General features: G+C 41.3%; 1 protein-coding gene across 1 annotated transcript in view; it reads right to left on the bottom strand.

The window, feature by feature from the left end:
* Positions 1-15,709, bottom strand: part of LOC115774774 (pleckstrin homology domain-containing family G member 1) — a 34,623-nt gene extending 18,914 nt beyond the window's left edge. Inside the window, exons 1-4 of the mRNA XM_030722181.1 lie at positions 15,700-15,709; positions 5,870-6,441; positions 2,160-2,260; positions 329-398 (exon numbers count right to left, since the gene is read on the bottom strand). Coding sequence (XP_030578041.1) covers positions 329-398; positions 2,160-2,260; positions 5,870-6,441; positions 15,700-15,709 — 753 coding nt within the window. The remainder of the gene's footprint in view (positions 1-328; positions 399-2,159; positions 2,261-5,869; positions 6,442-15,699) is intronic.
* Between the last annotated feature and the right edge of the window lie 6,860 nt (positions 15,710-22,569).

Genomic DNA, 22,569 nt, shown 5'->3' with positions numbered 1-22,569 from the left:
AGATCTGAAATGTGACACTTTTTTTTGTACAAGCCTAAAAATGCATTAAACTACAACAATTTGTTGCATTTTACATTTGTTATCATATCATTTTTCTTTTCATTTATATAATCTGGAAGGTAGCGAGTAACTATAACTGTTAAATAATAATACTAAAAATTGTGGGGTAAAGCACAAAATAAAAAATATTTTAAAATGTATATACTCAAGGACCTTAAAATGCAGCACTTGACTTATTGTATTCAGTTATTTCCAAAACCGCAAACAGTGAAAAGGATGAAGAGACGGGACGAGACAGAGAGAAAGGGGAGTGGGTGGCTATCATTACCTTGGATACAAAGCACTCTGCGATGGCCACAGGGTCTGCATTGCACTTCTCAAGATCGTGAAGAAGGTCCCTGAAACAAAATATTCACATTTATTACCTTCTTTTGTTTCTTCCTTGAATACACAAATATGAATTACTCTCCTGTGGTTCATTGTTCCAACAGTGTTTCCAATTTCAGGAGTAAAATCCCTGTGTTCAAAGAGTGCTGAGGTGATAGGCCACTGAACAAATTCAAAACTTCCATGAATTCAAACAGGCAGCTCCTGTTGTGTAACTGTAAAGTTACAGTGTGGAAAAAGGAGAAAAAAAAAAGAAACTGCCACTGCTGAAGTTATTGTTTCATGGCTAAAGCATGAGGTCACTATGACCTCTTAACTGCTTTTATGCTTCCTTTTACTGGCCAGTTTGTCTGTGTGGGGTAGCTGAGAAATGAATAGGTGGGAGTGAATGTTTGTGTCTCCAGACCACCATGACTGATGCTGGACCTGCCATCTCATCTGAATACAAAACTCTCACACACAAAGACATGGTCTGGAGTGGTGATAGAGACGACAAATGTGCAGACGGGGACTGATTATACACAAGCAAACAAATGCACACACAGAGACAAACACGCACCCCTGACTGCCTTTCATAGAAAACAACAGGTGGCACAGCCCAGTTTCAGAATTAGCTGGACATGGTGGAGCCTGAGAGAGACGAGAGGCCGCCAGTGCATATACAGTAACCATCCACTTTATTAGGTACCCCTGTTCAATTGCTATTTACTGCAAATATCTAAACAGCCAATCACACGGCAGCAACCCAATGAATTAAGACACGGAGACAAGAGAACAGTAGGAGATTGAAAAAACTGCCTTTTTTTTGTCATTTTGAGCATGTCAGCGAGTTCACTGTACTCCATTAGCCTCCATAGTCACCAGATCTCAGTCCAAATAAAGCATCTTTGGGATGTAGTGCAACATGAGAGTCAAATAATTCATGTGCAGCAGCTGTGTGATGCTATCATGTCAATTTGGACCAAAATGAAGACAGTTCTGAAGGCAAAAGGGGGTCCAACCTGGCACTAGCAAGGTGTGCCCAGTAAAGTGGCTGGTGAGTGTAATGAGTGTACAGAGTTTTTGAATGCTTCATGACAAATCCAGGTTGATTTTCATGTCATCATTTAGGTCTTAGTCAAGTTCATTCCTTCCCTATTATATCCCAACAGTTACTTCCTATTTTCTTTAATCTGCAAAATTTTTACAGCTAATGCAGGTCCTACAGCTGAGTGGGAAAAAAAATGGTTATCGCTTTTTAGACCTTAATGAATTTTTTCTTGATGTTATTTTTGACTAAGACCACAGTTAGTGGGGGTGTTACAATAGTGTGCATCACATTGAAATGTGTTCTAACATTCTGCCTCTAAACTCAGACCTCAGCTTCATTAATACAGAATTTATGTGGAGCTGTTGTTGGACTGTGTAGCTGTACCAAAGAAAGAGGTGGATATATGGGTTTTTTGTTATTCACATAACCTACTGTACTTTACAGAGAAATTCCACAGGATAAACATACTCATACATTAATTGTTAATTAAGTATTAAAGAGTGAAAGGTGTTGTCAAATATGTTTAGGAATATGTGAAATTAGATCAGTTATTTAGCGACACACGGTTTCTCCATTTCAGAGTTTGCTGTTCCAGCTGTTCACCAAAAATTCGAGAAAAAAAAATTAAAATAGGAATTCTAATTGTCTTTGCTTTAAGAGTAAAGACAAGCTATGCAGTCTTATTGATCATTTTTGTGACTAAGGTCCAGCTTGAGTCCAAGTCTGAAGCTCTATGATGTACCTGTTAAAGTGGTAGATGTCCTGGATGTTGCCAAATAGTGACTTTTTATCCTCAGAGCTCAAGGCCAGTCTCGACTGGTTACTTATGCACTCCAAATAGTCCTGCAGAGAGAAAGAGAAACAGCAGAAACAGTCTGTTAGAAGGATTAGGGTTGAAATCTTAATTGGGACCAGCCTCCACACACACACACACACACACACACACACACAACAGCCCACCCACATATCCTCTTGGAGACCCTGGAAGCTTTCAGCCTCCCTTGATCAGTTGACTCTCCTCTCACTGCGTTGGCCAGACAGAAAAGAATCATACTGACAATGACATACTTAAACTCTCTAATCTTTATGCTGATGTATGTATTCTTCTTGTGAAGAAAACAAATTTATGCATTTCCCTTTTGACCTGCACAGCTTTGGCGATTTGTGTTTTAGACGCATCTGCCTTCTCTTGTATACAATGAAACCACATGGTGCTCGAACAAAACATTAAACTAAAGAGGTTCCTGTTAGTGACGGAGTTAAGGGATTTAAAGGTGCTCCGCATTTCCTTTGGCTGACAGATAAAGTCATGTATTTCATTTTTCTTTTTAGTGCTTTGCATACAGCTATACAGTAACAGTTCCATCTGTTTCCATTATTAAGATATATTAATTTATTATAGGGGTAAACAGTTCCTTCAAGCTATGAGAACATAGAAAGGAAAAAGTGTTCTGGTGGCGGCAGAGTAGCAGTTTTTAAGACCACATCATGCTTGAAACTGAGAAAATGTTACAACACTGAGAAAAGTACCAGGCTGCCTTCGACATGCACAAACACAACTCGTCATTTCAGCGCAGACAATGCTTGTGTGTTTTTAAGAGACCAAAGAGAGGGAGGGAGAGTTCTTTTTAATGTTCTATCCCTTCAGTCTAATTCACAGTCTGTTGCTACAGTTTCTGTTCCAAGTACTGTTTTTATGTATTTATTCATTATTAGCACTGTTTTACTAGCCTGAGCTGCAATCCATTAAACTGTGTTTGCATAGGCAAAGGCAAAGAAATAGAAAGACAAAGAGACAACTGAAAAAGTGAGGTGGATGTAAAGAGCGTGCAGAGTTTCACGGTAATGTTTTAGTTCAAGGAATTGAGTTAGAGAAAGAAATCTTGCTTAAAGGCAAGGCAGTGGTTATTGGCTAAGGTCATATAAGGAGATGTTTAGATTTTGCTGATGTTGGCAATAATATGTAAACTGATAGTTTATTAGCCACAGGGTCAAAGCTCTGACCTGGCCTGACCCGTTCACTCATCACACTCAGCCAAAGCCTCGGTGATCTCAACAATGGGCAGCTCACAAACACACACCTGAGGGTTCACTTCCTGCTAAGTATCAGGCTGTGCAAACTTAATACTTTCTTGTGTTAACCATTAATCTCCTCAAGCACACACTCCTTTTCTACACACAAACAAAAACATAGCTCTCCCTCTGCCCTTCAGTAGGAAACTATCCCTTCAGACACTGCTGAGGGCAAACAACGGCCTCGCTGCTTGAGCTAAGTGATGTTACTGGATCATGAGATTGTTGGTAGATGAGGATTGTGGGCTCATTACACACATGAACATTTCAAGCTAAACAGAACCATCAAGCATACAATCATACAGTGGCCCTGGGAGCTCAGTGTGCTGGAGGTTAAGAAATGTGTGCATTATATTGTTTAAAGTTAAAACTAAGAAAACATTTTTACCAATTTAAGAACACAGTTGAAGCATTTAGAAAAAAGAAAAAAAAAAAGTCCCGCAAAGCGAGAAAACACAACACTGCTGCTGAAAGATGAAACACAGGTGAGCCCAGGGGAGTCTAGGTAAATATTTGTGTTAAGGCTGTCACACCCTCCTCCCTTACAGGATGTTTGGGATTATTGAAAAGGGAGGGGGTGTAATATGGCTAACACAGGACAGTGCTAATAACTGACAAGCTGTTGCTGTGCTTGTGGTGGCCACAAGCTGTAGTTTTCTCTTCACTGTAGCTTAACTGTCATGTTAAAAGCCCTTTTCACACAGATACAAATCAGTGCAATCCATCCCTGATGCACTCACTGGAATCATTAAAAGGGTGAAGAAAGGCTGAATGCATACGTCTCTTCCAAAGTGCTAGTGACAAATTAGCTGTCTTGAAATGCAAGTGTGGCTGTCCAGGGCTGGGTGGTCTGGCTCACTGATGGCAATCAGTAGGCTGCAGAGTAGAAGCAGTAGTGGGTTATTAAGTGCAGCTTCTAAGCTCTGTTCAGTGTTTTCTTAACCTACTTTGGATACTGTTATCTCAGAGCTAATTCCCTCTTCCTATTTTCACCCTCTATCCCATTTCCTCACCTCTGATAGGAGGAGGATGGAATATATCAGGAGTGAAATGCCAAAAATCACATTACAAAAACCTTGAGATTATGCATTTTAACCCGCAAAAACACCACTGGACGGACACACACACACACACACACACACACACACACACACACACACACACACACACACACACACACACACACACACACGCACACGCCCATGAATTGATTGCTCGTCAAAAGGGGGGAGAATGTGGGAAAAGGTGGATGCAGCTCAAACGCATGCAAATGCATCATTTTTCACTCAAATGTTTTATTTCAGGATGCAACATGCAACACCAACATTTAAGTTTCAGAAAGAGCTGAAAGGAGCTGAATAGAGAAACCAAAAAGAAGGAGAAGAGAGAGCAACCTTTGATACAAAGCTCTAAACCTAATCCTTAACAAAGCCGCTCAGATACTGACTACAGGCAATGTGTATCCCTGCAGTTCAAAGCCAGCCTCACAAAAGAGTGCATTAGATTGAGTGTGTGTGCATACAGTATGTGTGCGCCTCTGCATACAGCACAAAAGACACTGGTGTCGTGTAACTTGCCCAAACCCCGCCTGCAAGTGCAGGCGACTTTATTGCATTAAAGATTTCCAGAGGGCCACAAGCAGCGCGCGTCATGTGCGTTATCTGGCAATTTAAAGCTCTCCTGCAGAGACCAGGGTCAGACATTCGCTGCACTGACACACATTTAATGACTGCCTGGGCCCGGAAGTGCATCTTTCACTTGATTTTGTTTTTTCCTTTTTTTTTTCTCCAGTATGTTCCATCTTATGATAAATGCACCAAAGAACTGCAGAACAAACACTTTTAGTGTTGATACCTTAGGTTTCATTTGCTGATTGCACTTTTGTAATTAGAATTATTTATCATTACATATTTTAATTACACACACACACACACACACACACACACACACACACACACACACACACACACACACACACGGAGAGAAGAGACAGTTGTAGTTCTTCTAACTTCTTTCCTGGTTCTCTCTCTGTTTAATGTTCTGCCAAATATGTTAATACGCTGAACCTTTGAGGCTCTGTCCATGTGCAGGATCCTTCTGTTTCTAATTTCCCTCACGTCATGTTGTGTAACAAAGTTATATTATTCATCCATCCATTTTCTTCGGCTTATCCTTTTCAGGGTCACGGGGGTGGGGGGTGGGGGGCTGGAGCCTATCCCAGCTGTCATAGGACAAGAGGCAGGACAGGTCACCAATCTGTCCCAGGCCAACATAGAGACAGACAAGCATTCACACTCACATTCACACCTACGGGCAATTTATAATAACCATTTAACGTAACCACACAAAGTTATATTATTTGGAATTTTAGTTCCTTACCTCTACAATGCTGCGTAGGTCCTGTACATAGGTTCTCTCTGTGTCCAGTATTTCCTGCACTACCCGGTCTACATATGTTCTTGGTCCCTGTCCCTGATTTGCCTGCTCACCTCCCTCTGGGCTCAGCTCAGGCTCTGAATTTTCTGCTGGAGTCTGTCCACTGCTGTACCTCCCTTGCCCTGTCCCTGTGTCCATCGCTCCATCATTTCTGTCGTCTTCCTCTCTGCATCCCAGCTGCCTTGCAGGGACCAGCTCCAACCGAATTGCCCCGGAGTCTCGGTCTGTGGTCACGGGGTTACAGTGCGGGGCAGTGACGAGAGTGGAACGGCTGCCCAGTGAGCAGTGACTGTCCCTGGAGGACGCAGAGGAAGAGGTGGAGCTGTAGCTGATGGGCCTTTCTGCGCTATCGGGAGAGGAGTCCATGCTGAGGGCAGAGCAGTAGCGAGAAGGGGCGTGGCGGAAGGTCGGGTTGCGGAGGCAGCGAGCTGGAATGTCAACAGAGCTCAGGACTGACCCGGTGTCCGGGACCTCAGGAAGAGGAGGCAATGCATCAGGCAGGTAGCTGTAATCGTCTAGAAGGAAAATCAAGCAAAGGAAGAGATAGTCATTAATTCCCAAGTGTTGAAATTAGAGTCACATTCCTCCATGTTGAGGTCCTAGTTGTTGAGTTTTAAGGGTCCAACAATGGCAAATAAATAATAATAATAAAAAAATACACACAAGCTTCATTTATTACAATCAACCTTCTGGCTTGGGACACTGCTGAGGGCTCCATGGTGTCTGGGTAGAAAAACAAACCAAACCAAAAAAACCACAAAACAAAACAAAACAAAACAAAAAAACCCTCTATGGTTTGAATTTTCCTGCAGTGCATTGTCAGTGGGTTGGCCAAATGGCGCAAATGGTTGAATGCCTGATAGAAATTACATTTGGCTGACTTTCTTTTTACCCTGGAAGCACTGAAGTGACCAAAGAACCATCCAGAGTTGTATCAAGCTGGGCACACATTACATAAACCACTATGTTTCATCTTGCTGTTTAATAACAGAACTTAAAACTGGACTTCTTCATTTGTGTTCCATCATCTGTCTCAAGTAATCTATAGCAATTCAGCCACAACATTGGACATATCATACATGATTCCCCAGCATAACACAAAATAAGATCATGGTTTATATAACATATATTGGAATTTTTGTGCTAGTCTCTAAAAGGCTGCATGTGCAATACATGTTGATGTCATCCGTCTCAGTGACATTTTTGTTCTTTCAGTCTTTCGCCATGAACCTTTGGAAGACCCTCAAAATGTGAAGTATGTTTGGAGTTAGAGGAAAGAGCCCCTGTCGTTGGACTAAAAGGCACAAAATATATAGTGCAGTATTGGTGCCAAATCAGTTCAGCTCTATCAATACTGACATACAACCTCCTCGCTTAACACTACCACTTTCATATTCTTACAGTCTATCTGTTTAGCATCCCAATTCCTTACATTCCTGCTGACCACAGTCCAACTGACCACCCATCACCAACCCTCACAGATTTGTCCTCACTTCCATCCAAAGAAAAGTTTTCACTCACAAGGAGTCGACAGTAATTACGATTCCATATGGGAACACATACACAACCACAAGAAACTGAACCTTTTGAATTCGTATTTATTTATGTAAATGATGATTATATGTTTGTGTGTGTAGACATTTTTGCAAGAACACAAAGAGACTGAGTTAAAGATTAACAGTGTAATGCTGAAAGCACTCCACTTAGAGCTATGAATGAAAGTCCTATTTCCATGGAAGGCTGACGAGTTTGTGTGTGTGTGTGTACCTACGGGAGACTATTTGGCATCCAGCTGATGCCAAACTGGCTCAAGACCTTGTGTTTGTGGAGAGATCCGTTAAGATATGATTACCAGCTCCCAAGGCCCCACAGTCAGGCTAGCTGAAGTGAAACCACAAATGCAGCATATCAGACAGCAGCCTTCCAAGTTTCCTTCAATGTTTTCCAAGGTCTTGCTTCACAGAAAGGCTTTGACGGCAACAACAGAGAGCAAATGTGATGAAGTAAAGGAAAGGACAACGTGAGAGAGACTTATAACAGCTCTGTGGGGGTCTGACATCATCAAAGCTAGAAGCACCAGTGAACCAGCAGCTGCCATGTTGTGGCAACAATGATATCCAGTGCTGTTCAGCACCGTGTAGCTCACTTGCTGCCAGCAGCATCTACTCACCCTAAACCCATCTCACTTCAAAGGCTCAGAGATCACAGGTTCAGGTTCAAAAACATGAAACATGAACCTGAGAACAAGCTCAAAGAATCCTGGTAAAAACCCACTCTCTCACCTTTCAAACAGGTACCTCGGAGGGCTTTTTGTTATAGCAACACCTTTTTTTGAGCGGCTTTGCACTAGCCAGACTGGTCTGTGATAAGAGGATCACATTAGAGTCCAGCAGCTTTTATAGCATCGATACTGAGTAAAAAAAACAAAAAACTTCACATCCTACTGGCATCTGGTAACTTTCATTTTCTTGCTGATTTCTGAAGGGACATTGTGCTTAACACTGTGGAGTATGGAGGTTCATTTAGCAAGATTTAGATGAGATAATGTGTCTGTGTGATAAGCATTAAGCTGACCCCAAGAGATACTTTGCATATAGATGGAAATATGATACCGTGCTAGCCTAGCTCTGATCAAGTACAAAAAAAATATATCATTCACCATGCCTAACACTCTAACTGGGGGCAAAGCAGTGAAATTGCAAAAGCACACCTAGTATTTCTACCTTTCAGATTTTCAGTCATTTGCTTATTCCACCGCATCAAATGGGAAGTGCGATCATCTGTCAGGAACCGTTTCATACACTGACCACAGCCAACTTCACACCCTTTACAGATCTGAAGGTACCTTTCATTTACTTGGGGGAAAAAAAATTCCTGGGACTAAAAAGTTCCACAGACGTTGGCTGGAAAGGCAAATAAATAAGCACATTTGCTGATAGAGTTTTAAAAGAGGCACGTGAAGCTAAAAGAACTGCAGTCTGGTGATAATGCCTCACTGGCTGTGGCACACCTTTCAGATGACACATTTATCTGGTCCTTTGCTAACAGATACAAATTAGCAGCGCTTTACATCAGGACATTTACTTAACCCCTGTGATGTTATCAGCCATGTGCTTCCTCACTCTTCACTTAATCATGTTTTTAGGGGAATTAAAAAAAGCTAATTGCCTAAATCCACCTCTCAAAAACAACAACAACAAAAAAAAAAAACAAAAAAAAAAATCAAGAATGAGGTCTAACAAGCTCCATCATATCTTTCTTTAGTTTTAATTTTGCTCCACTGCCATGCCAAGAAAAACAGGAATGAGCTGGAGCATCCATGTCCATGCAAATATCTGCAGTGCAGGGCTTGACCCTTTTTTTAAAAAAAAAAAAAAAAAACAATTAAAAGATCAGAAAGCAGTGAAAGAATTTACTGGGCAAAATCACTACATGCAAAAGGCCTTGGATTTTTGATAAGCAGCAAACCGTTTTCAAGTTACCGTACATAATGCCCAAAGGGCTGTATAACACGTCACACTATTAATAGGTAACAGACTATTTTCTTTGCACTTTAACAAATCTATGATACATTATTCCTTATCATAGCTGGTAATGTATGTGTATCTAATGTGTGTGCATGTTTCACACAAAATGCATTAGGTTTATCATTCCAAAGATAAGACTAACTGAGCTCATAACTTAATGGTCCTTACACCAGCCATCACAGCTAGATACGTTCAGGCAGGGTGCACACATGTGCAACACACACACACACACACACACGGACGAGGAGAGCAAATACAGAGAAGCCAAGCTTGGAGTGAAACCCAAACATCACAGAAAGAGATTGCCCCATCTTGTGTTTGCCTAGCCCCTCCTTACCACCTTCCAGCTTCATGTTTGGGGCACACCCTGTCCGTTTCCTGGGTGAAATGGTTCCCTCTCTCACACACACACTCTCTCACACACACACACACAGCAATGATGGCCAGTCTTTAGTTACCTCCTGTCCAGATTATGTTCAACTTGATCCTTGTAAATGATCTCTAATTATGGTCCTAAGCATGCAGGTTGGGACTGTCTCCTCTGTATGTGTGTCAAATGTCTGTGAATGTGAGGATTAGGCTAGTGTGCGAGGGCTAAGTTTTCTGCCAGAGCAGAGGGAGAGAGAATCACTGAGTGCCGGAGCAACCTGGCTTCAATCTCTGGCTTTCATTTAACTTTGTAAAGCACCCCAGCACAAAGAGCTGGGGTGCTTTACAATTCAGCTACGTTTAATATGTTGAACGACAGCAACAACCAGAAGGAACCAGACTACAGACTGTGCACAGATTATATGGTAAAAATGAGTCACATTTTGTGTTTTACTCTTTAAAGAATGTAGTGGCGGTATTATAGCACCCACTACAAAAGAATCTTTTGGTAAACTGAGGGTCAGTCAAGTTTATTGACATTTTTCTCTTCACTTGCAATTAACTGAAGCATTTTCAGAGCTGAATCAGCGCACAAAATCAGCTGAATCAGCCTCAAACAAACTGTTAAACTCCAATCGTCACTTCAACCATGCAGAAACTCAGGAAATGCACCTTCTCGGCTGGTTTTTGTTTCCAATCGCTTTCTGCAGGGTAGGATTAACTGAATTTGACATAGTAATTCTGCATGTAGCAGAGCAACAGAGCATGCAAAAAGCAACCTAAGTTATGAATAACTATAGATCTGCAAGACCAAAACAATGACAACAATGGAGGGGGAACTGAGATGGTTGCTGAACTACAGTTTATTGTTGGGCTTATTGTGTCAGAATGAGCAGCAGCTGTTTTTTGTTTTGCTTCTGCAACGTTTTTCAAAAATGGCACTTATTTTAAGTGAAATCAGCCAGGTCAGCAGCATTTCAGGGCTAAACAGAAGTACCTACATTAGATACCCCCTCGATTAATCCATTCTGCTCTTGAGGGACAGGCAAACAGGCAAAAAAATCCAAACCCAAACAAACAACAACAACAACAACAAAAAACTCTTTCAGGGCTTTAAAAAAAAAAAAAAACCCTGGAAGAAGTTCAACAGGGGCATTTCCTGTAACTCACACCAAAAGTGCAAGCAAACATTTAACCAACTTAACTGTCTTATTATCATTAACAAGCAATACTGAAGATGTAAACCCAGCCAGCATAATTGCATATTGCATACTGTGTGAGAAATGCACTGAAGTGACAATAACAACATTTTATTCTAAATTTAAAGGAGTCAACACCACTTTTCCTTATTAATGTGCATTCAGACTATTTTAATCTATAAATCTTTGGAGTGAGTTATGTTTACAAGATTGTCACTAAAACACAGCCCAAACACAGAGTGCATTCACATTCCCACCATAACCTGCTGCAGTGACAGTTTTGCTCCATTTACAAAGTTGGTCACACAAGCCTCACTACCAGTTCAGCCAGGTTTAATGACTCTTGCTGCTTAACCGGCCCATTTCAGTAACACACTTTATGGTTACCTGAAGCGCTCTTTGTTCTGGAGAGGTCAGCAAACAGCCGTTAGCAACCTTCTCTCTTTATGGCCCTCAGGATTCTTACAAGTAGCTCAGCCATCACAAACTGCCATGTGAGTGCTTTGTTATGAACATATGAACATCCCCTGAAGAGTAAACAAGGTCAAAATGTTTCAAAGTATTACATCATCTTCTGATTTTGGACTGCAAAACAATTCGCATTGTTTATTTTAAGTTAAGTGGTATCCGTAATCACAGGGTTTGTACAAGAGTAGTAAACTGAGCGCAGTACGGTGGTTCCAGAAACAAAGCTGCCATGGGACTTCCAGGGAGTATTCCTCAGCAATAAAATACAGTCCTGGGAATATGAAAGAGGGGATTTTTTAAAATGTATTTATTTTTGATTTACAAAATGACTGGAAATACAGAAAATGTGCACTTGTATGGCTAACCTGGTTTGGTGGAAAAGATGGTCCACCCTGATATTTAAACAGATGACGGACCCTCTTTGAAATACAGATGCAGAAAGTAGAAACTGACTTTTTTTTTTTTTAGGACGTGAATTAAAGTCAAAAATTTACCAAAAACATAATGCGGTTATGAAAGGAAATGACAGATTGGTATTATTTGAGGAATGGGCTCCCATATTAGCTGTCTATGTGGTTTCACAGTATTCATCCCATTCCTGATGAAAAATAATTAGCCATCAATCAAACGTTCTTATTCACAGCCAATTTGGCATGAACAAAACTAATTACAAGCAAAGGCAGCCACTGCAACAACCCTCAAGAAATCGTTCCAAGCCACTTGCTTTGTGAGGATGAGTTAAAGGTTAAAGATTAACATAGACAGAAGGACACGACAACAATTTGCACCATCGAGCATCGAAAATCGAGCATATCAGAAAGCTCCCCCCTTCCCTCAAACCATTCCTGCTTCCGCTTGTTTGCCCACTCCTTTTTCCATTTAGATCAGTTTCATGAAATTCTCACAACTATCCTGCCCCTCTCCTCATTCCGGCCATTTTCTTTCTCCCTTCCTGTCATTCTTCTCTTCCCACCTCCCATTATACATTCAATCTCTGACTATGTTTGGCAGATCATAAAGTAAGTCTGCCGGGTTCACAGTGTGTAAATATGAGCTGTACATTACTTTCCTACAGTCTCAAACCATGCTTCTACAAGCATATACTTTACTATGTAAAAATACACAGTGACCACTATGCAGATAGCACATGGCTGCAGACCACCAGGGTTCATATTTGCTTTTGGAGCGCATGTGTTCATAACACTCGCCATTCATGCAGCTTTCCTTTTGTACAGCTAAGACTGTATTCCAACCCTTAAGAACATTTAATGCACTACAAAATTGAGAGCTGCCAGGTCTAAACTGCTGCACATTAATTGACCTGTTTGAGATGCAAACTGATAACTTAATAAACAGCCTTGAAAAATAAAAGGCGCTTAAATATGTACCTGTAAAGAACCAGAAATTATGGAGGAAATGAAATTTTAATCCCAGACAGGGGTGAGCGCACCAGACATGACTTGACCACACACTTCGCACATCTCAAAAAGGCTTCAATCAAAGCTGTTTGCTCGTGTGTGTTCTTGTTTATTCTTCACCCAGCCTACCAGATGGCAAATGAGTTCAATGCCAGGCGGCCTGTTGCTGACTATGCATTTCTCAGCTATCCAAGAGCGCTGAAAATGTAACTAAATCCAGAAGGTGTCATGATGAGCGACAAGAACGTAAGAAGCACTGTCAGAATGTAAGCACAAGATGGAAGTGAGGCCGCTCTCTGGCTTGCAGCCCAGTCGTCTTCACTTTGGCAGCATCTTTGCAAACTCTTCAAGCCATCAGACTCATGCGACTGCTACAGAGTGAGAAATGAGGAGGAGAGATCCCAGAGGAATGAAAGTAGGAAGAAAAGATGAGAAGAGAGGCCAAAGGTCAAGAAACACCCACTCCTTAGCTTTTTTCTCATTTCCATTTCCCACTCTCTCTCATTTTGAATTCTGCCTTTTGTAGTACTTTAACCAACACATTTCTGCTCCAAATCAACACCTAAACATTTTGCCTGAAGTTGCATCATTTATCAAACTTTGGGGAGGTGTGTCTCCTGTTAGCTGAGTGGAGACACAGCAGCACAGTGTAGCATCTAAAGTACTTGCTCTCTAGGCCTCTTGATCTTCTGTCGCATCCACTTAAGGTCAACCTCTGCTTCTGATAGAGATATAGACTTGATTTCAACTGACGCTAAGGACCTTAAATTGTCAGCCTGGATTTCACACTCCAGTCAAACAACTGAAGAGAGCAGAAGAAGAAGATATGTGTGTGTGTGTGTTGGGGGGGGGGGGGGGGGGGGGGGGGGGGGGGGGCAGTGGTGGGACAGACAGAGGCGAAGGATGGGATTTGAGACATGGGGCGGGGTTTCCAATGAACAGCTTCCCATTAGACCAACAATGACCCACACATATGTTGTAATGCAGACATTTTGGAGGATTGATGGAGGAAAATTAAGCCTTCATTCTTGAACGCCTTTCTGTGCAACAAGCTGCACATCCTAAACACAATTTAAAACATCCCTTTGCACATTATCACTGGTAAAAACTGAAGTTTGAACTCAGCCTGTGACTCAGACTCCTACGGTTTCATGGCCTCACAAAAATGGTTAAAGTCAACAAACACAGCTGGCAGGATAATTACCAACAAATGGCTTCTTTCACATAATGAAGTAAAACCCTTTAAATGATTAAACAACCACCACGCATAGGTACATTTACACACATTATGTACACAGATTAACACGTCTTATCTTCAGGTTTACAAGATGTGAGTTAAAAGCTGAGCCTCTGGCTGAGATTCTTTGTTACTGATACTGTGGACTTGAGGAATGTGCAGTGTACTTTTAGTTGACAGCACCGGTGTTTAGCTGTGGGAAAAGCATTCACCAACAAGCCATCTCTATTTTCAGACAGTGTCGCACCCACTCTTGGGACACCCATGCGACCCTTGCTGCACACACCCTTCACCTTCCTCTGAGTGTGACACACTAGCCTCATTCTCTGACCTGGCTGGGTTCCAGCCTACTTTCTGCAAAGATTCATCGCTTCCCAACCTTTGTTTTTATATACACACACATGTCGGATGAGGCTAAGGCATGAAATCTCATTTGGTTAAATTGCCCCGAACCTCCACGCATCTAGCTGCTGTGTGCCTGGAGTGTCTTGCACTAAGTGCTCGTGACAGGGGGGGCAGATGTCTGACCAGATGACTGGACAAGCAGGGTGGAAGGAGGAGGACGGAGGGGTCCATTGTCTCCTGCACCTCTAAACCAAAGAGTTTGCTCTAAACAGTAATTATTCCCCCTCCTCTCCCTTATGCCCATTTGTAGCCTCCCCCAACTGCTGTCTTCAAGGCTCTAATTTGGGTCACAGGCTGTAGAATGGCATCTCAACACTCAGTCAAACCTACACCCAGTCAGAGGAAACTGAGACATGTTGGCTTTCAGAACAGGACATGTAAGCAAAGTAGAAAATAATTTTTTGTTTATTTTTGTGAGGAATAATTTACATGAGAATTTGAATGGATGCTTTGAATTTAACTATTAGTGACGTTCTATTTAAGTAAATACACACACCTCAAGTTTGATAGTGTTCTGCAGCAGTTGAACTGCATCTGTAACGGCCAACAAGAGAATAAAATTTATAACCACTGTAAAAGAACACCAAAGGCTGCGTGCACCATCATCTCAGGAATTGAACTCACAAAGTCTGCGAGAAAACAAACACGCACCATTCAAAGGCAGAGGTGAGGGGACCAACCAGAAGACACCGTTCATTGAACAGCGCTGACAAGAGACCAACGCTCCAAATACGCTTCACACAGCGCTGTCAGCTGTGGACAAATATTACACACACCCAGCAAATGAGCTAACAGGATAAACAACCAGCCCTTCAGAGGCTAGTAAGCAGACCTTGTAATCATATCATCATGTCTGATGTTTGACCAGATGCCACTTGAAAAGGACTGTTTTATACTTTTTGAGTTTACTGATCAAACATTCACCACAGAGTTCCTTTCACCAAACAGAAACAATAAGCCAGATATTATTCTACATGAACATGGTTTTAAAGCCCCTTGAAGAGATATTCAGACGTGCAAAAACCTTTGTGCGCAAAAGCCAGTCCCGGCACTTCATAAAACTCTGGGAAAATGTTCGTTCAACTTAGACATTCTGGGAAATATCACTGAATATATTTTAAAATAATAATAATGAAGAGCTCCTGCTTACCAGTAGGCATTTTGGCTTAGCTCTCCCTCAATAAAAATTTAAGTGAGTGAAGGTTGAAAAGTGACCAACGGGTTCAGAAAGGAAGGCAGAATTTCCAATGGGGGTCACATATTCAGATTATTCCAAACAGCATTCCCAGCAGAGCCTGGAAAAAAGTAATCTCCTAGATTTCCAAGTTTTTCCCAGTCATTGTGAATCCTTCTTCGAGGAATCCAACATGCAGTCTGCTCCACTAAAACACACACAGGAGCAAACACTCTGAGGCTGGATTTTCTTCTGAACACACTCCTCAGGCTGATGTTCTCTCTTTTCTTTCTCTTAGTTCAGCTGGCTGAGGATCTCCTGTCTGCCTGCCTTTCTGAATGCCTCTCTCCCTCCCTCTCTTCTGTGGCAGTTCGTCTATTTTGTGCATGTGTATGTCTATAAGAGTTCATGTGTGTGCCTGCATGAGAGTGAGTGTCGGAGTGAATGGCCTCTGCTCTCCTGCTCCCTCCCTGCTGGGTATTCCCCTCCCCCTGACTCCTCCTCTCTCTCTCTCGCAGCAAATTACAAGGAGCTGGGGGTTCCACATTGAGTGTCTCCTCTCCTCTTTTCCTTCTTTCATCTTTCCCCTACTTTATTTCTCCCTGTTCTTTTACTCTTGTACTCCAAAATAAAACTTTTAGCGTGGCCCACAATGCTTTGTAGGGCAGGCGGCAGCCTTTTGTGCGTGTGTGTGCATGTCCATCAAGCTCAGCAGGCAGCTGAACTGCTGTTGTTAGTGTACAGCTTCACAGATCACACTCATATACGCACTTTACAAGGAAGAGTGGGGGTTATGGCTGATCAATAGACTGCAAGCCAGCTTAGACAAAAGCTCCTCATCCACCGCACTGCTCATTGTACCCAGATTAGAGAAAGGCTGGAGGGAACGAGCGCACAAAAACTCAGAAATGGAAGGATGTGACAGCAGATGCCACCTTAAACCAGATTTTATACTTTTGCACTCTATCATGTCTTCTGTGGCCCTTCTAAAGTTTGAAAACTTTAAGATCATTAGGGTGAATATGTCTTGGGTTTAACATTCATATATTCATAGGTTTTGTGGGTCTACTTAAAGAATAAAGCTAGAATTGTATTTCTGTGGACATTCACATAAACTTTTTTGTAAATCTCCTCAGAGAAAAGTGAAAATATTTTTTCCCCCCTTTCAGGCACTTAAATGCTCATCAGTCTCTCATCCTTTGTGGCGGATAAATATCTTTACAGTCATTTCATAACGTTAGTCTCATTTGTGCTGTCTTTACATTGTGGTTTGCTGAGTGTGACGCTCCCAAGAAACATGCTTGAAAAATTTAGTTTAAATGCAGCTTCATTAAGACCTCATTAATCAGTACATGACAAGTGTTGAGGTTTAACACACAGCCCTATCTTAAAGGAACATAATGTTAGTTTAGGCGCGCCACCAAGTCAGACTCTGTTGATATCCTCCTACACATCCAGGTGATAAATCTCCTACAGGCCGCTCCATTAACCTGCTTTATCCTGTGCACATTTGCTGCACAACTGCAAACCCCTTTGTAAAGCATCTCCATCCCTGCTAACTTAATTAATCAACGCTATATTTGCTGTCATTGATGTCTGCTCTGTTCTCTACAGGAGTCTTACTGCTGCTCCTACTGCCTCCATCTTTCTATGTATGCATGTGGAAAGGCACAGCGGTTCCAAAAAATGACTATACTGCCAAATACAAGTTACTGCAGATGGAAATAATGTTCCTCATTTACTAACAGTGCATATGCACAAATCTCTGCCTAAATTACACATACAAATATTTCAGGCACAACTCAGTGGTTTATCAATATTTTTGCACCTGATTTTGTTCATAGTTTAAGAACAAATTTCAAAGTGCCTCTGACCATGTGTACAAACAAATGAAGGCCTGGTTGGCCACTACTACCAGCACAACTAGTCACAACTATTACTGCTATTTTTACTATTGCTTTTTGGTCATTATTTACATTTTTTCAAAACACTGTAAGCCACAAAATGCTCAGAATTACAATTTCTTAAAAAGAAAAACAAAATGCATCAAAAGAAAAACTATATGTAAAGTTGTAGGCTTCAACATTTCAATTTAAACATATTCCAGTATTATTTATGCCATCTTATAATCATTATGTCGTCTTTCAATAAAAATGACTTATCTTCGTGCCAGGTGTCATCAGCATAATGTTTTCCACCTGTTTTCTTCCTTTTCTTGTAGCCTGTTAGTTTTTTTTTTTTTTTTTTTAAATATATCAACTTTGATGTTAAACCTTTTTCTTATTTTTCCACTTGAGCCACAGCCACAGTGAGTGTCTTAGGGGAAATGATATTTAGAATCTGCATTATTTCAGCCAGAGCTTCACACTTTAAAAAACAAAACAATCAAAGAAAACAAACAAACCAAACCATGTCACTCCAGTGGAAACTCTTTGGAAAGTTGCGCCTTTTCTGGCTTCCTCTTTGGACACAATTGTTTCAGTTTCTTCAGTCAAACCTTCACCTGTTTTTTCTGCCTTAGAGGTGCAGGCTTCTCTCTTGCAACACTGTCACCACTTTCTCTGCATCGCCTGGGGGTAAATGTGTTTCCTTATATGGGGAAATGGGGGCTGGCAGTATTCAGATAGTATATATCGTATGCAGATTGTATAAGCCTGTTGGTTCAGAATGATTCTGATTTACTAACATACCTGGTGGTAAGAACAAAACAGGCTGGTGCTCAGGTTTTATAAATCTGATGGTAATCTTGTGTACATACTTGTTTTTTTGCTCAAGGTAAGAATGTTTCTACGTACATATTAGTATTATTAGTTATTAGTTACATATTAGTTATTGGTTTTGATCAGCTGATTCATAGAAGTGTGTAAATTAATTTTTCCTCTTACCTATTATTTAAGAGCTTTAAAAAAAAAAAAAAGTCAAATGGTTCCCAACACAGCAAATGCTTTGATAAAGATTTGGCATTTTTAAGCAGAAAAAAAAGTGATACCTCAGATTCATCACGCAACCCTTGTGGATATCACAACACTCAGCTTGGGAACCACTGCTCTTAAAAGGTGCTCTCTGTTTAAGTTTACAGGGCACTTATAAATCAAGACATGTCGTGTGTCCCATCAGGATGGCACATGTGACACAATGGACCATCAGTTTCACACACTAAAGAAAATATGTTGCCTATTTGTTGTCTCTCTTTAACGATGAGGACAGGTCCCAGCGGCATGGGGTCCTGCTAACGGCCAACCTCTTCTTCTCACAAATACTATGAGACCCCTTGGACTTTTCTCTCTCTGTCTCTCTCACACAAACACAAACACACAAGGACCAGACTTCAAGAAGCACGACCCTTCTTTCTCTAATGACTTCAGGGTTCATTGACCCCTAAAGCTCCATTCTAAATCCAAACTATCCACCTGCCACTCCCCTCTCTGCTACCTTCCACCCCTCTCTCTCGCTCTCTCTCTCTCTCTCACACACACACACACACAGACACACACACACACACACACACACACACACTCTTCCAGCTTGGCAAACATGCAGCCGGAATGATTAAACTCCTCAGTTCAGCTGAGCACGAATTCCTGATGACAGAAACCTATTGCCATAGTCCTCCTTATCTGATACCTTCTGTATGCTCCTCCCTTGCATGATGTTAACTAGAAAAATAACCCAGTACACCTCTTTTAATAAATATAATTATCACTGCAATACATATAGATGGTGCTTCAAAGGGGAGATGTTAAAGTTATAGTGGATAGTGATTGGGGGGGGGGGGGGGGGGGTGACTGGTTTAACAATTTAGCTGTTAATTTCACAAAATTTAAAATAAAAATAACTCATCTGGTAGACACTGAAATATTTTTTTCAATTAAGAAAAAAAACAAAGACCGCAGCTTATGGTTCTCATGCTCTATAAAACAGGGGTGTCAAACTCAAATACACAATGTGTCACGGTGCGCGACCGGGCTGTATGGCTGTGTATGGAGGTAAGGACCTAACAGCGGGACGCAGGAGACGGCAGGTAAGAGTGATGAGAGGCGGATCTTTATTTAGGTAAAAGTGCAGTGGCAACAGAAACCAAAAGATGAGGCAAACAGATGATAAAACCTAGACTGGGAATAAACTAAAAATATCCTGGAAACAGGGAGCCAGAGAGCAGACACAGCCGTAAAACAACAACAATCCGACAAAGGACAATGGGAAGACAGACTATAAATACGCAAGGTAATTAGGGAATGGGCGACAGGTGAGGGCACAGCTGAAACTAATTACACAAATGAGAAGGGGAAGTAAAACTAAACACAGAGCACAAGGGACAAGAACTGACAAAATAAAACAGGAAACAACAAGGCGAAGACTGAAATGCAGACTTGACACTACACAGGAAGTAACACCACAATACACAGAAGACCAGAGACATGAAAAGGAACAAAACAAACACAGGGGTACCACAAAGGGAACACTATTAATAACAAATAAGGACCACAACACAACTGGGACACTAAATGAATAAACTAAGAAACACCATAACACCAAATCATGAGAAGGAAAACACAAAATGCTGGGCATAAGGCCCAGGATCATGACACAGTGGGCCAAAATTCAAAACTGGGACAAAGTCACGGGCCAACATTGATATTTATTGAAAGAAATCTTCCTCCGGATATAACAATGAACCTTAACTAGTTTTGCTTAAAAACTGAATATGGAACAAGCAAAGCTTAATACTATACAATATATAACTTAATATTGCACACATGCAAAATCGAAACTCAAATAGATAAATAAATAAAAATAAAAAAATCGTATGCCTCTTTTTATTTGCAGCCTTCTGAATTAAATTTCAACAGTTACCTTTTTCCACAGGCTAATAACAAATGGAAAAATAAAATAACAATAATAAACTAACTAATAATAATATCCTTCAATGAACGTGAAACCATTCAAGCCCATGTCATGGAGTAGCAAGAAAAAGTGCATAAAGAAAATGTTTATTATAGCTCAGTTTGCTACACACTGATGTGTCCAAGCCAGATACCTAGCATCTCTTCTTGGATGCTAGTTCCTCAATGTCTGGGCTCAGGCTCTGAGCGGAAGAAATCCTCAGGATCGACTTAGGCAATTATGGTATTAGGCTAACGATATGTAAACAGATATTCTGCCTCCCACCTGCCTAAAAAGCTCCTATTTTCTGCCTTTCTTTTTGCAATTTTTTGGAGGGGAGCATGGTGCCAATATTAGCATAAGGTTGCTATGACTACTGCCAACAGAGGAGAGGGTGTTTATGGGTCCTGTCATGATTTTTGCACCAAAACACCAGCAGAGCATTCTGGGATTTGTAGTATTAGCAGTACATGCGCTGTAGGCTATAATACTGGCGGGCCAGCTCCAACTGTCATTTGGTATGGCTTCACAGGCCAAATATAATTACACTGCGGGCCAAATCTGGCCCGCGGGCCAGAGTTTGACACCTATGCTATAAAACATCAGGATCCAGCAAGAGCCTAAAACAGAAAGAAAACTAGGGAATCTCAGGGATTACTTACTGAGCCTGTGCAGTCTTGTATTATACAAAATACATATTATTATTTGACTATATATATAATCATTTTGAATAAGAGTTGAATAAAAGTTGGGATATGGGTATATTTTCCACTGTGTTGTCTCTTTTTAAAAAAAAAAAAAAAAAAAAAAACAAACAAAAAAACAACAACAGCCTGTAAGCTTATTTGGTACTCAGTGGAACATCTTTTTAACAATTAACATGTAATTAATATGTATCTAAATTCACACAATATAATATTTGTTCCCATTCGCAGCTAATACTCTACACCCAAATCGTTTGCTGCACCACCGCCCTCACTCAGCTCTGCTCCAGTGTCATTTCCCTTCTGTGTCTCAGTCCTCTCCCTCGGTGATTTCCCAACAGGCCGCCCTCCTTTTCAAGGCCATCAATAACCTATAACAATACAGTAAGAGTTCAAGACTCCATTCGTCCATCCACAGTCAGAACTGATGGTTTGAAGGTTTGTGGGGTTGCCAAGCTAATCGGGCCCATTGCTATAGTGGTCACTATGACAACATCGAGGTATCCATCTCCATGGCTGAGACACATGTGGAAAGACAGTGAGGGAGAGAGAGGGAGGGAGCGAGGAAAGAAAATGCTTATTGTCAATAAGCCACTCCATTCCTCATAACACATGGATAGTGCAAACACTGGAGGAGGGCACAGGGTTCATACACACTCATATCAGCTTTTATTGCTGCACACACACACACACACACACACACACACACACACACACACACACACACACACACACACACACACACACACACACACACACAAAAAATCATAACAGTGCTGGAAACTCATGACTTAAAAGACCACAGCCATTGGAAAATGTTTTATTGTGTGAGTGTGTAATCAGATATAAAAACTGTCCTCAACCTCTTTTGCATGAGGAGGGCTGCAGGCGGAGAACTAATGTGATGGCTGTTATTTAAGCGGGCAGTGGGTGACTGAATGTGCGTGAAATCCGGTCCAATCTCCAGCTCGGACAGCCTGACAGGTTCTTCATTTTCTCAGCTGTTCACATTTTAAAGTGAGGGCTGAATGTTTCTGTGGTAACAAGGAAACGTAAAGTGAGAATACAGAGAGAAACGGAGTCAGAGAACGAGTACAACTAATGACAAGAGTTGGTGGGTGGAGGGGTCATTCATATACAGTTTCCTCTTCCCTGTGTGACTCTGTCTTTGTCATTACTGAGATACATCATTGACACACACACACACACACACACACACACACACACACACACACACACACACACACACACACACACA

Source organism: Archocentrus centrarchus, chromosome 24 (assembly GCF_007364275.1).
Source record: "Archocentrus centrarchus isolate MPI-CPG fArcCen1 chromosome 24, fArcCen1, whole genome shotgun sequence".
Classification (NCBI taxonomy): Eukaryota; Metazoa; Chordata; class Actinopteri; order Cichliformes; family Cichlidae; genus Archocentrus; species Archocentrus centrarchus.
The sequence above is the reverse complement of the archived record's forward strand: the minus strand, read 5'-3'. Positions and strand labels throughout refer to the sequence as shown.